General features: G+C 38.3%; 1 protein-coding gene across 1 annotated transcript; it reads right to left on the minus strand.

The window, feature by feature from the left end:
- Positions 1 to 10,803: 10,803 nt before the first annotated feature.
- LOC121445078 (spindlin-4-like) lies at positions 10,804 to 11,969 on the minus strand. The gene has a single exon (XM_041647074.1). The coding sequence runs from the start codon at positions 11,652 to 11,654 to the stop codon at positions 10,905 to 10,907; it is 750 nt and encodes a 249-aa protein (XP_041503008.1). The 5' UTR covers positions 11,655 to 11,969; the 3' UTR covers positions 10,804 to 10,904.
- Between the last annotated feature and the right edge of the window lie 2,627 nt (positions 11,970 to 14,596).

Genomic DNA, 14,596 nt, shown 5'->3' on the forward strand with positions numbered 1-14,596 from the left:
TACATAAAGAAAACGAATCCCAATGAATGACCTGAGGACCAAAAATTATGTTGTGGTCCTAATTTGGGTCCTGATCTACCCAAAAGTTATTAATCCTTATACCCACTTTAGACAGATACTCTCTAACATCTCCTGGTTTATAATGGCAGATCTTTTTTTTTACAAGTTCTGCTCTTAGCAGTTTTATTTCTGACATAATTGAAGTGATGTTACAAAAGAGCTCATACCTCTCCCAAACCAGAGATAATTCCATACATGCACAGCAATACTTACATTGAAAAAAAAGTGTTACAATCATAATCCCTCTGTAATTAGTGTACAGCTTTGCCCAAATGCTTTTGCATGATTCATCTAAATTATACAAATCAGTATCATTATGTGGCATTGTCGATGAGTTTTTAAGTCAATGCTGATGAGTAACAGGTCTCTCTAAAGTGCCTGTGCTTTGTTGTAATTCACAGTGCCATGCTACCATCGGTATTGTTTTTTAAATACCAACTGTACTGAGAGAAAAATGGAATCAGTATAGAAGAAAGTGAAAAATGAAGGATCTGTTTGGTGTCTCTACTTCCAGAAGTCTTCTCATGCTATCATGCTAAATACAGCCATATCGCACTGTTCTCTAACACTTTGTAGTGGATACAAACGACAATGAAAGTAGCTCCCAGGGAAAGAAAAGAATGACTTAGGGATACTCTCTCTTCCCACCACTGATTGTGCCTCTGGTTCCTGTCTTCTTTTCCAGGAGTGACAACTGTTCTAACAATGACAACACTGAGCATCAGCGCTGGAAATTCTCTCCCCAAAGTGGCTTATGCTACTGCCATGGACTGGTTTATCGCTGTTTGTTATGCTTTTGTGTTTTCTGCCCTAATTGAATTTGCAACTGTTAATTACTTCACCAAAAGAGGATGGGCTTATCCTAAAGCAGACACCAACTTAGGCAATTAGAAAGGAAATCACTGATACATCTGTACACAAATATCCCGTTAGCCTCAATACTTGAAACATGAAAAATTATGTATCGTTAACCTTAAAAGTTAATAGTAAGTGTACATAATTAGATCCCATGAGAAATTTGACAATGCTGGGGTATTTCTGTATCCACAGATTTACTACATATGATATGATAAAAATAAAGTGCTACCTTCACTACTACAAAGGGATGATAAAAGCATGGAAGCATAAAGAATCATTGACCCATCGTCAGAATCAAATTCTTCAATGGGTGAAACAAGCGCTACTTTTCCTTTCCAAGTTCTATCCTAATGTATTGTGGTGGCTAAAGGCATGAACTTTATGGACAGATAGACCTGGGTTCCAGTACACTGACTGGTCAGTTGTAGGAGCTAGAGTGAATACACAGCTATAAATTTTACTATGAAAAATTAGAATTAAAAAGAACCCTTACTTAGTGCAGAGAGAGAGAGCACGTGTGAACATGCAACAACTCCACAGACACTGAGGAGTGCCTTGAAGAAGTGTCACTACAAGCACCCTTAAAGGATTTCAAGGAAGAACAAACTTTTCTTTTCTTTTTCTTTTTTTCTTTTTTGGTTTTTCGAGACAGGGTTTCTCTGTGGTTTTGGAGCCTGTCCTGGAACTAGCTCTGTAGACCAGGCTGGTCTCAAACTCACAGAGATCCGCCTGCCTCTGCCTCCCGAGTGCTGGGATTAAAGGCGTGCACCACCACCGCCCGGCTAAGAACAAACTTCTGAAAACTAATACTGAATTTCTTAATATCAAATTTGAAAAAGAATTCTGCGACAAGCTTGAATGGGCAGCAAGCGGACACTTACCTTGTCATTTACTACACTCTTCCCATACAAGCCCATCCTCTTTTGGTGAAGTAATTAACAGTTATAATGGCAGATCTTAAATATGTTTTCTTTTGTATTCCCACCAACCCAGACACTCAGGTCCTATTGGACTGAAAATGGCAGGACCTCTCCATATAGGTTACTCAGTGTCTTATCTGATCTGTCTCATCTCAGTGCTTTAAGACCAGTGCCCACATTTATACTATCTTACCTTAAATTTCTCCCTGAAAGCAACCCTTTTCAGTAAACACCGCACTACCTTACTGCCAGATCCCAACCCTAAGGCATCTCTACAGTGCTCCTGTATAACAAGTCTAACTGTAGTGCAGGGCTACACATCTATAGCAATGCCTTTCTTAAACTAGTCTGAAGCCCCTGCTTCACATATAAAAGCAGTTTTCTTGTGGCAGGATACAAACGTTCACAGTATGGAGTAGTAAGCCTAACAAAAGTCATAGAATATGACCTTCTTGTAGACAAGTAAAGGTCACTCTAAATAACAAAACTCATTGACTTTATTTGAGTTCTTTGACTGGGACCAGGAATGAGGATATTTCCATAGATTCAGTCTATGCTTTCAATGTAACTCATGTCCATACTGCATTCTGGAAAGGGAAATTTCTCTTTATATATCCCTATTTTTTTGTCCCTACTAGAAGCCACCTCACTTCCAACATCAATAGATATTATATATTACAATATATACCAAAAGGAACATTCTAACATTTCTCATGCTATTAGACAAACTGGTCAAGAGGCTAAATAGACAACTGATCTTCTAGTCAGGACTGCTGTGCTTCCCAACAATACACTCTTGTCTTCAATTTGCTCTGAAAATGATGAGCAAGCAAATGGTTCCCTGATTCTTGTGTCTTATCTTGGGGTTCTTTTACTTTTCTATTGTCTTGGCTTGTCCAACTTCAATATGATGGTTTTTGTTTTTTTTCTTCTTATATTTTATTTTTGTATGTCCTGTTATCTCTTAAAATCCTGTTCTTTTCCATCGAGAAACAGAAAGAAAGGTGATCCAGAGGGGAGGTGAGGTGGGGAAGAAATAAGAAGAGGGAGGGAAGTGATATTCAGATTATATTGTATGAGAAAAGAATCTATGGCTAATAAAATAAAAAATAATAGAAAATTCTTTCTGCTTTCATCAAAAAGTAAAAGTGGCAAGAAATAATTGTTGAAGATTAAAAGAAAAGAAAATAGAAAGAAAAAAGTTGTGTTTAGTAGAGTAGGGAAAGGAGTCTGAGATGGCTCATCTAGTCTTGAAGTTTTTGTGCGATATCTGGGGTGTTTGACTTATATATTCTATGACAAGGATAGCTTGGACCTCTGTACTCTGAGGATCTGTGGTTTAAACCAGCCTAAACTAAAAGAGAGTAGAGTTTTTGGAAGCTCTCAATGTTATTTCCTATAACTTGTTATAGTTAACAGAATTGATAATGGCCTTATTAGTTCCCCTCAGTCATTAATTCTAGAGTTTGGTTGGAGGCTGCCTTACTGCTTCTTTTTATTTATTTATTTATTATGTATTCAATATTCTGTCTGTGTGTATGCTGCAGGCCAGAAGAGGGCACCAAACCCCATTACAGATGGTTGTGAGCCACTATGTGGTTGCTGGGAATTGAACTCAGGACCTTTGGAAGAGCAGGCAATGCTCTTAACCTCTGAGCCATCTCTCCAGCCCATGCCTTATTGCTTCTTATGTCAGTGGTCTGCTATAACCAGTAGAGCTCTGTGTCAGGCATGACAATTGAGCCTGACCAGGCATAGACTAAAGACCAGATCCGGGACTTCTTATACAAATAGCAGGTAATAATGATGGTGTAGATGTCTTGCCATGTTAGGTCAAAGGCCTCAATGAGCCCTAATAATTCTATAATGAAGGCTGATGGGTTCTGACTTTGGTTTGGCTTGTATTTGGGACGAGAGAAGGGGCTAGGTACTCATATGGTGCTTCTTAGGAAGAAGTTGGTGTTTTTGTAGAGAAATAGCAATAGTCTCTAACTGTTTTCTAAATTCTCCACATGAAGGACCAGAGTAAATGTGTGAGGAGAAAGTGTATCTGAGTAAGGAATAGAAACAATTCAAAAGACTTCTGCAGGCCACAAAGACTTCTGAAGGCAAATAGAAAGGCAGCAGTAAGAGAAGAGGCCAAGGAGGAGGAGTTGGAACCAAGCTGTTAAGTAGAAGGGGAGAGAATCCAGAGTTGAGCAATGGTTTGTGTGCACACAAAGGAACAGTCATCTGGAACCGAGTTTAGAGGAGGTGAGCTATTAAGGCATGTGTGACATCCTTTCCACAGCTGAGTGTTCTGTGACAAGGTCATGAGAAAACTTATATGTAAGGAATCTCTGAGTATGTCTCTGAATTATTTTTGAATGCTAATTGCAGGGTGTAGGTTTGATGCAGCCAACATTCTTGACTGGAGTAGGTACAAAGGTCAAATTTTCTTACCAAGGAAAATACATATTACTGTTCTTTTTGAGAATCTGACGATCAAACTTTGATTAATCTTTGATAATGCCTTCCAGTAGCCATTCATAGGGGATAGAGAACTTGGGATCCATTACACCAAATGTGTCCCTTAGGGCAAAAGACCTCCCTGCTGTCAGAGTCCCTTAATCTTGGCCTTCATAAGAAAAGGCGTTCTCAACCTGTAGAGATGGAAATGCATTTCGCCGTGGAGATGAACCTGTCCAGTTGGTCATGGCAGACCCACTGCAAAGGGGAACTTTACAGACTAGGATATTCGAATGTAAGGGGGAGAGAGGATTCACTAGGAAAGCATAAAAGCATAGCTAGGAGAGAATGTATGGACAGACTGTCATCCACATGCTGTGTGCCCTCCCATCCAAGGAGCAGTGTTTCCAGGGCAGGAAAAGGGGAGGACAAGAAAGGGAAGATGGAATTCTCACAGTATGTGCACATTCACCTCAGACAAGCTGTTGCCACCAACCACGCTACAAGGAAGAAAAATAAGCCCTTTTCCTGAGAAAGTATATAGCAAGCAGCCCTGTTTGTTCTTTTTGCCAACAGTTTATATTAAAGTATAAGTTTTGATCGGAGTCCATCAGCAGTTAGAAACAGAAAGTAGACATTTCACAGTGGGTGGAAGCAACTCCTTAGTTTATACACTGGGAAGCGAAGATGGTCCATAGTCACATACTGGTGGACTGGTAGAGAGCCACCCCAACCAGACATTCTCAGCTGTCCACTGATGATTGGTTAGCCACCGCAAACATCAGAGTGAAGAAAGGACACGGGAGACATGGGCAAAGCGACTCCTCACAGTATGCGTGGGTTTCTTCTTGGACAAGCTGCTGCTGGGCACAGGTCTCCATCCATGCCACCCGATGTGCTGAGAATGATACACCAAAGGTACAGGGATAAAAGAATTGACCAGACCAGAATGGATATTAAAAATTTTGTAAAGGATATCCTCTATGTAGAAGAAGCAGAAACACAGTAAATGAATTCTCAGAGAAAGAATTTCCCTCCAGTAGGTAATTGAGCTTTCTTAAGAGTTAAGAAAATTTTCTTGATCTCAACCTTCAGAGCTTTGGCGTGGGATATCTGAACAAATATATGAAATTCTTAAAGAGTAAAAATAAATAGAGCTGGAGAGATGGCTCAGCAGTTAAGAGCATTGGCTTGTAAAGCACCTGGGTTCGACTACCAGCACCCATGTAGATGACTCACAACCATCTGTAACTCCAGTTCTAGGGAATCCAACATCCTCTTCTGGTTTCTATCCATTACTAGGCATGCAAGTGGTGCACAGATAAACATGCAGGCAAAAAAAAAAAACCGTCCAGAAAAAGTAATAAATATTAAAAAAATAAACAAGGAAATGAAAACTTTTAGTTAATTAAACTACAAAGGAAGTAGGAAATCAATATTGTGTTAGGTAGTAAATAATATAGCACCATTTGTACTTCCTAAGGTTGGTCATTTGCATTGAGATACCACAAGTCATTAGAAGCTAGGCTCTAAATACAATCAAATATTCTACTACTAAGCTATACTCCCTAAATATTTGTATAAGACTGCACAAATTACTAGGTCAGACAGACTCAAAGCATTGAGGTCTGATACTGTAGGAATTTATGAGTTTTGTTTGGGTTTTTATATCTGTCCAATCTCCCCTAAGTCTCTTTTTCACATTCTGTCTGATTATATTTGGCTATAACCTTTAACTTTACATATTTGATCTGAATATACCAGCAACATGATTTGTTTCCTTGCTTTATTCAAGTGCTTGTTCCAATGACATATGTTTTTCTTTTTTTTATGACATCTATTTTTCGATTATCTCTACAGACTAATACACCCCAGGACCCAGCCTGGTCTCTCTACTTCCTGTTATTTTGCTTTTCCTTCAAATCTATCTTCACACCCCAATGTAAGGCATGTATGGCAGCAATACATTCCAATTCTAATTCCAGAAAATGTGCTGGGAGGAATGAGAATCTGTCAGTGTTCACCACGGTATAAGCTTTATGTACAGGGCAAAGACCTTGTTTCTGCCCCTTTCCTCTCCTATAACAGTGTTAGAACTACTGAAAGGCTGCTCTCTGACTAGTCCTCAGAACGAAAGAACTACAGTATCACATTGTAAGCATGAGGATCTAAATCTATATGTGGAGGAAGGAATGGGTTTCCTTCAAACAGGAGAATCTCAAAGAAAATAGAAGTTTGGAAAGATGTATTCACTTCCCAGTAGAGTGAACCTCCTTCTGACTCAAGCAATTAGGTGTGACAAATTTTACTATGGAAAATGTGAAATGATTCCTGTCCAAAATCTAACTCTAGTCCAAAAGTTATAGGGTACAGCCATAGTTGAGCACATTGATCTATTCTATATTCTTCTGAATAAGTCACTATTGTAGTCTCCCTGCTAAATCAGAGTTGTAACTAGACACAAACCCAGTTATGAATCATAGGTCTTGGTATATGCTCAAATCACTCTATGATAACGTAAGGCCTAAGGTTCAGAAGCATAAAGGACAGCTGACAGATATCTGCCCTCCCTCATGATATATGTTTTAAGAGAACATTTGTCTACACAGTTTAACAATCTTTCCCCAAGTCCTATAGGCAAGGAACAGATTTTTCATTTACTCTATGGTCTAATGCCATAGAACAACTCAATTCACGGTTCATGACTTAGGGTTTAAATGGATTTATTATTGTCTAAGACAGGAAGTTTATTTATTTATTTATTTATTTATTTATTTATTTATTTATTTATTTATTTTTGATTTTTCGAGACAGGGTTTCTCCGTAGCTTTTGGTTCCTGTCCTGGAACTAGCTCTTGTAGACCAGGCTGGCCTCGAACTCACAGAGATCTGCCTGCCTCTGCCTCCCGAGTGCTGGGATTATTATTTATTAAAAATTTCTGCCTCCTCCCCGCCTCCCTTTTCCCTCCCCCTCCCCCCAGTCCCCACGCCCCACTCCCCTCCCCCTCCCTCTTCAGTCCAAAGAGCAGTCAGGGTTCCCAGCCCTGTGGAAAGTCCAAGGTCCTCCCCCCTCCATCCAGGTCTAGGAAGGTGAGCATCTAAACAAGCTAGGCTCCCACAAAGCCAGAACATGAAGTAGGATCAAAACCCAGTGCCATTGTCCTTGGCTTCTCAGCAGCCCTCATTGTCCGCCACATTCAGAGTCCGGTTTGATCCCATGCCTTTTCAGTCCCCATCCAGCTGGCCTTGGTGAGCTCCCAATTTTTTTTGCCCCCGAAACCAGAAGTCTCCCAAACTTGAAAAATTAGGGTTACCCTCTTTCTATTACAACAATAATAATAATACCCCCAAATCTTATGAGAAATGTGTAAAGTCTATGTGTGGTCTAGAAATCTGAGAAGGGTGGCACACAAATGACTTCTCAGAGACATAATGTAAGTTCTGTTAGAAACTGGCATTTATATCTTCTTTATTCAATCCCTAGGACTATGATCAGACTTACTCCAGTGTTTGGAATAGTAAATGCTAACAGCAATTAGAATTTAAAAGGTTCCTGAAAACAAAACCAGAATAAATTCCACTTGGATTAAAGTTAGTTATTCATGTTGGCATCATTAGAAAACACAAAAGTCATTATAATTATTGGTTATAGTTTTATTTGTATATCATTTATTTTCAGTAAATATATAAAACATGAGCACCAAATACATGATAGTGTCTGCTTCTGCAGAAGAGGTGGTATGGTGATAGAAAATGAAGTTATTAGCCATTAACACTGATTAATTTTAATATAAATCTTCATTTAAAGCAAATATGACAAAGTATTGATATTTGATAATTTGAAGTGGAGGTAAACAAATGTTTTTCACATCTTTCATAATTTCTTATATTTTGTCTTATTTTTCTAGTAAATAAAAGAATACAAAGATAATTATATTATCATTATAGCTGATAATTTTCTTACATTTTCTGAACTGGACAAATCTAATTCACATTAAATATACAAGGACATGAAGCACCTGAAAAAATATAATCAGCAAATTTTATAATATAAACAACATTCAACTTTATATGTAATTGACAGAGAATATATATTCTGTAAATGACAGAAAAATATATATTCTGTATTACCAAAAAGTCTGAAAAAGCCAATTGCTACTGGGGAAAATATCAGGAAACTCATTAGATTCACCCATCATCAACCATGTTCCCAGGATTAGACTGCTTTACAGCTTAGTCCCACCTAACTTTTGAAGAACATTTCTAATGCCATTTAAACTACTTCACAAAAAAGTTCTGTTTTAAGCCAACAGAACTTTAATAACAAAGCTTCATATAGACAGGGTAAGAAAGAAAAAAAATGACACAACCAGTTGTCTGTTAGTTTAATTAAAAATAAAAAGGATAACCTAAAAATGCAACTTCATTTTGAAATGCAAATCCAACTCTAAGTGCATTATTGGTAAATAAAATAAAGCAAAATAATAAATGATCATTTTACCATGACCAGGTAGCATTTATTTCAGAAATGCATGTTTGGTTTAGTACTAAATACCTAATTTTCTAAAAAATCATATATCAAAAAATTAAAGGAAAAACATAATTTTAATAAAGGATATTGAAAAAACATTGATAAAAAAGAGGAGACATTTCTAAAGGTAATGCTATGTAAAAACAGAAATAGGAGAAATTTCTCAACACATGAATAACTACTTACCAACAATCAACAACAAAATCAAACATGAAACAGTAAAATTATTCATAAAAATTAAAATAGAATAGGCATGTCTGCCATCATCATTACATATCATTGCTGTGGAGAATACAGCTAATGTAATGCTAAAAAGTATAAGCATTAGAAGAAATAAAATGATCTCTCTTTATATGTGAAATTATTGTATATATCAAGAAAATCCAAAAGTTTCCAACAGAATCCAATGTAATCTATAGGATTAAATAAATTCATTGGATAAAAGATAAAAATATAAAATCTATAGATTTCCTTTTTTGATAAAAATAAAAAGTTACATATAAGGAGGAAAAAATGCTCAATTTATTCCAAAATTTGTCAACTGCAAAAATAAATTCCATTAAATATGAATGATCTACAAGAAGAATGTAATGAAAATGATAAAAATATTTCAATAATGAACCAAAACTCTTGCATGTTAAGGAATAATATAACTATTAATATTATTCTTATATGTAAGAATACATAAAATTGATGTAATTCCAATAGGTATCAGATCCTTTTCAAAATATTAATAAAATGCATTGAGTTTTCTTGTGAATAGATGAATGTAGAGGATGAATTAATTATAATAAGGAAGAAAAAAAAACAACTATTGAAAGGGAATTTGTTATTCCAGTTTTGAAACTTATGATCAGCCACTATGTTTAAAACTCATTTTCACTCAAAAAATTAAAAAAGTGATCTTTAAAAAAAAGTAATTTCAAAAAAAAGTAATTTCTACAATTGAATATGTGAAAAAAGTTGTAGTTTATCCATATGTATTTCTATATGGAAAAATTAATTTCAGATAGATAAAAACTGAAATAAAAATTATGAGAAAAACAAAGTGAATATTGGTGTGACTTAGAGATATCTGTCTGAAAAAAAGAAATCAAAAACTCATAAAAGATAATGTTTTAAAATTATAAAATTACTTAAAGTTTTAAAAATTATAAAGTGAACAATATTATCAATAATGTCAAAATTAATCATGATGTAAAATTCATTAACACATGAAATACAAATGATTACAATGTACTTTCACTGTAGACCTTCCTACTACTTTATATGAAAATATATCAATTGAACAGCTGAAAGAACAAAGGATAAAAATTAGCAAAACACGAAAGAGAAATATCCCAAGTAGAAAAATAAATCTCATTGAGTCAGGTAAACACTAAACAAACTAATCAGGAAAATCATGGAACTTTTTACCAGTCAGCTTTTCAAACATTAAAGACCAGTGAACGCCAACCTTGCAATATTTCTTAAAACTATATATATATATATATATATATATATGCCTACATAACACTTCCATAGAAATAAGAGCACCTGAATACAATAAAACAGCAATACAAGTCCAAAGGGAAAGAAATGCTCACCAACAACAGAATGAGAACTTTTTGGCAAATCTGTATTCCTGTGAACACAGTTGTGAGAGGAAGTGTCAGGCTGAGAGGCAGAGATGACTGCGCTATTGATCAGAAGGTCTGTCGTCGGCTGGTGAATCTTACAAAAGCTACATCGAACTTTCTGAGAGTAGGGAAAACATCCTAAGATAAAAACCAAGTTTTCAAACTAATCTGGACGGAGACATGTTGCACAGTTTATCTACTTCTGAATTGTGTCAGTGGATTCAAACACTTTTTATACTTCTTTCTTAGCAACCAATTTAAATTCTCAACAACAAAACAAATAAACAATGAAAGTACTAGCATACACTTGATTCCAAACTGAACAATAGTCAATATAAGAAAGATATAGAGGCACAATAAGATTTACCAACCGTCCTGAACTTTTGACCTCAAAATTGTTCTCAAGACACATAATTTTGAGAACGTCAAATATTTTACCTCCAATAGTTTCCCCAGTTCACTATAAGCTTATGGGGTTTTCACCAAACCATAGACATAAATGTGAATATCGTCGTCAAACTTGATGAAGTAGACAGACGGCTTGGCCACCACCTGATGGATGAAGATGCCAGTTCTCTTGGATCCGTCGTCTTTGGCGTGTTCCACCTGCTTGCCCACAAGACTGTCGAGCACCTCCCCGGGCTCCTGTTCTGCTGTAGGGAAGTAGTAGTTGGAATCTGGGATGATACGCAGGTCACCATCTTTGTAGTCATCCAGCAAGGTGTACATATAGAGGACCGGATCTTTCTCGTAGGTGATGTAAAACCAAGTGTCCATTATGGGAGCGCGTGCCAACACCATGCCCTTCCACTCATCTTTCTTGCCGTGCTCACCTTCGAACACGTGTCCCACTGCTTTCCCAACCAGGGAATCTGCCAGGCGGGAATCAATGCGAGGAGACGGAACTCTCTCGGGAAGAACTTCCAGAGCTAAAACTCTCTTGTCTCTGAGCAGTTCTAGTCCGTACACACTGTCTTTGCCATCATATTTAATTATGTAGAGAGTGGGCTTCACGGAAACCTGCTCGAGCACAGTACCCTTCCATTGCTCCACTGGCTCGTTGCCTTCTTTCCAGCCGTGCTGAATGCGGCAGCCAACGATGTTCCTATGAGTGAGGAAAGTGGGCTTACGCCGCTGCTTCTTGTGAGTGTGCCTTTTCTTCATCAGGTAGGCGGACAGGCCATCCACCCCAGTAGGAGGCACGGTCGGAGGAGACATGGCTCAAGGCTTAGGTGGCCAAAGCAAAGCTGCCCTTTGCTTATGAAGCTGGCAAACAGTCAACACTGCAGTCGACCCAGTCGGAGAAATTTTTCGCGATCTGAGAGACTATGTCCGTTCTCCCGTCTTCAGATTTTGTCAGCAACAAGCTAACTGACTGGGAACTGAGACAGAGAGTGCCTCTCTCTAGTGCTTTCTCCTCCTTCAGGGAGGGGGTTTTTTGCAGTAGTGATGGCTAGAGAGAGACGGCGGGCTCCGAGGTTCTGTCCGCGCCTGGCACCTTCCCGGACTCCCAAGCCCAAGTCCCAGCCAGAATCCGCCACTTAGCTGTTGTTGTCAATGCTGCGGTGGTTGCAGAACGGCAGCAGAGAAGAAGACGACAGTTAACGTGGACGAGAGATGACAGGGATGGTTGCAGCAACGAAAGTGCAGGCAGTGGCACGTCTCCCAGCAGTTTGCGCGGCCTGGTCTTGGCAGCGCTTGTCAGCTTGGCCAATCTGCGCAGAACCGGGATTTTTGAAGCTCAGGGAATCCTCCTCCTCCTCCTCCTCTGAGCCCGCCCTCTCCTTCCCTCCACCCCTCCCGCTTCCGTCCTGCCTTCCGCTCCGGGGGCAGCCACACTGACACAGGCACTCGCCTTTACTCTTGCCCCCCCCCACCCCCCACCCAGACCGGTTCAGTCCCACCAGAGCCAGACAGTCCAGCTCCCCCCTCCCCTGCCGGCTGTCTGCTGCCCAACTGCATACTTCACTGAGGCTCCATCTGCTTTCTATCTTCCAGGAATTCCTCACAAGCAGAAAAAGAAAAAGAAAAAGAAAAAGAAAAAGAAAAAGAAAAAGAAAAAGAAAAAGAAAAAAATACTTGGGGTGGGAGAAATTTTATATACAAATCTACAATTTCGTTCACTTTTAGGGATTTGAAACCGGACTGGGGAAAGGCCTTGCAGAGTCCACCATGTTGACTTAAACTCTCCTTTATATTTTCTACCTGATCATTCGCCGTAATGATTTTTACTGTTTTTCTAAATGTAAAGGAAATATGTTGGAATTTGATTTTCTAAAACTCGGTGAAATCAAAAAAATAAAACTAACTTTAATCGCACAAGCTATTGATTTTTACTGTTTTTCTAAATGTAAAGGAAATATGTTGGAATTTGATTTTTTAAAACTCAGTAAAATCAAAAAATAAAACTAACTTTAATCGCGCAAGCTAGGTTTCTCTCTTATTAATATATGCTCTATAATTTTAGACATTTGAGAGCATGTTCTATACTTTTATAGCTTACTTTGTCATTTATATCGTGAGAATTTTTGAAGTTATTCAAGTACCCTGGAAACACGATTTGTTGTTGTTTTGTTTTGTTTGCTGCTTTTTGAGACAGGATTTCTCTGTATGGTCATAGCTGTCCTGGAACTGGCTCTATATACCAAGCTGGCCTCGAACTCAGAGGCCCTCCTGTCTCTGCCTCTCTAGTTCTGGGACTAAAGGCATATGCCACCATGCCTGACTAGTAACACAATTTTTAATAGTTCCATATGTGAACATAAAAAAAAAACACAGCTCTCATCTGAAAACAAATAAAAGATAGTTTCTTCTGGAGTCACATTCTAAGACTACAAATTTAGATTACCCCAAACTCTGTGTTCCTATGTGGTGACAGTTTCATGAAACTTTTGTTGTTGTTTATTCACTATTATCCTGTGTGTGCACGGTGCAAGTGTGGTGGAAGGGACTGAGGTGGAGCCCATGCCACGTGCACAAGAGGAAATCAGAAGATATAGCAGGGTGTAGTGATTTCTCTCCTTCCACTTTTACTTTCATTCCAGGGATTGAACCCAGGTCCTCAGGCTTATGCCCCAAGTGCCTTTTGAAGCGAATCGCCTTACTCAACTGACCTCATGAAATTTTTATAGCAGCCAAGCAAAGAGAACTATAAATCAAGAAACTTTTAAAATGCATTGGTGGGAGCCTTGGGTAGGCATGTCGCAACAAACCAGAGAGACCTATGCAGGAGGCTTTAGATACTATCTGATAGCATTCCCAGCCTTCGGGTCAGTGGAAGCTGAGGATCTCTGCACACATTCCAAAGAACTTACCTAACGGCCGGAAGAATGTTAGGTCCCTCACAGAGGTGAACCAAAAATGCCCACATGAGCGGGGAAGGTTAAGATAGTTCAAGATAATTGTCTCTGGAACTGCAACAGCTGAACAACTCTGTATTACTCAACTCTTAATCAGCCAGGTACAATGTCCAACGGATGGGTGGCTTTTCCCCCCCTGGGAACTTCAGTTAACAGTTTCTTTTCAATACTTTTTCAATGGCTCATCATTTATTCTAAACAGTCTAAAGCAAAAGAGTAAGAAATATAACTCTCCTTTTTCATATATAGACTGATTGATTGAGCTTTTCTTTACTTTTTTTCTCTTCCTAAAATCCAAAAGTTAGAGTGGTGGTTCTATTCACTTTTTCATACAGCATATTTTGATTGTATTTTCACCCAGTCCAGTCCCTCTCAGATCCTCTCCAACTCCCTACCTACCTAACATTATGCTCTCTCTCTCTCTCTCTCTCTCTCTCTCTCTCTCTCTCTCTCTCTCTCTCAACATCAAAATAAACAAACAAAAACCAATAAGGAAAAAAAGCACACACACAAATAAAACAACCGATGGAGTCTATTTTATGTTGGCTTGCCCAGAAACAAGGTTTATATACTCAGTGACACTCTACTGGAGAAAACCGATTTTCCCTTTCGCAGCAGATATCAACTGCAAATAACTTTTTGGTTAGGGGTGGGATTTAGTGTCCACCTCCCCTTCTAAGTGCTAAAATTTTTCAGGTCTGAACCTGAGCAGGTCTTGTGTGTGCCGTGATAGTTTTCTGAGTTCTTTGTGTATCAGTACTGCTGTGCCTGGAAGACACAATTTCCTTGAAGTCTTCTACA

Source organism: Microtus oregoni, unplaced genomic scaffold, assembly GCF_018167655.1.
Source record: "Microtus oregoni isolate MIOR12 unplaced genomic scaffold, Mior012 000155F_ref0000269, whole genome shotgun sequence".
NCBI lineage: Eukaryota > Metazoa > Chordata > Mammalia > Rodentia > Cricetidae > Microtus > Microtus oregoni.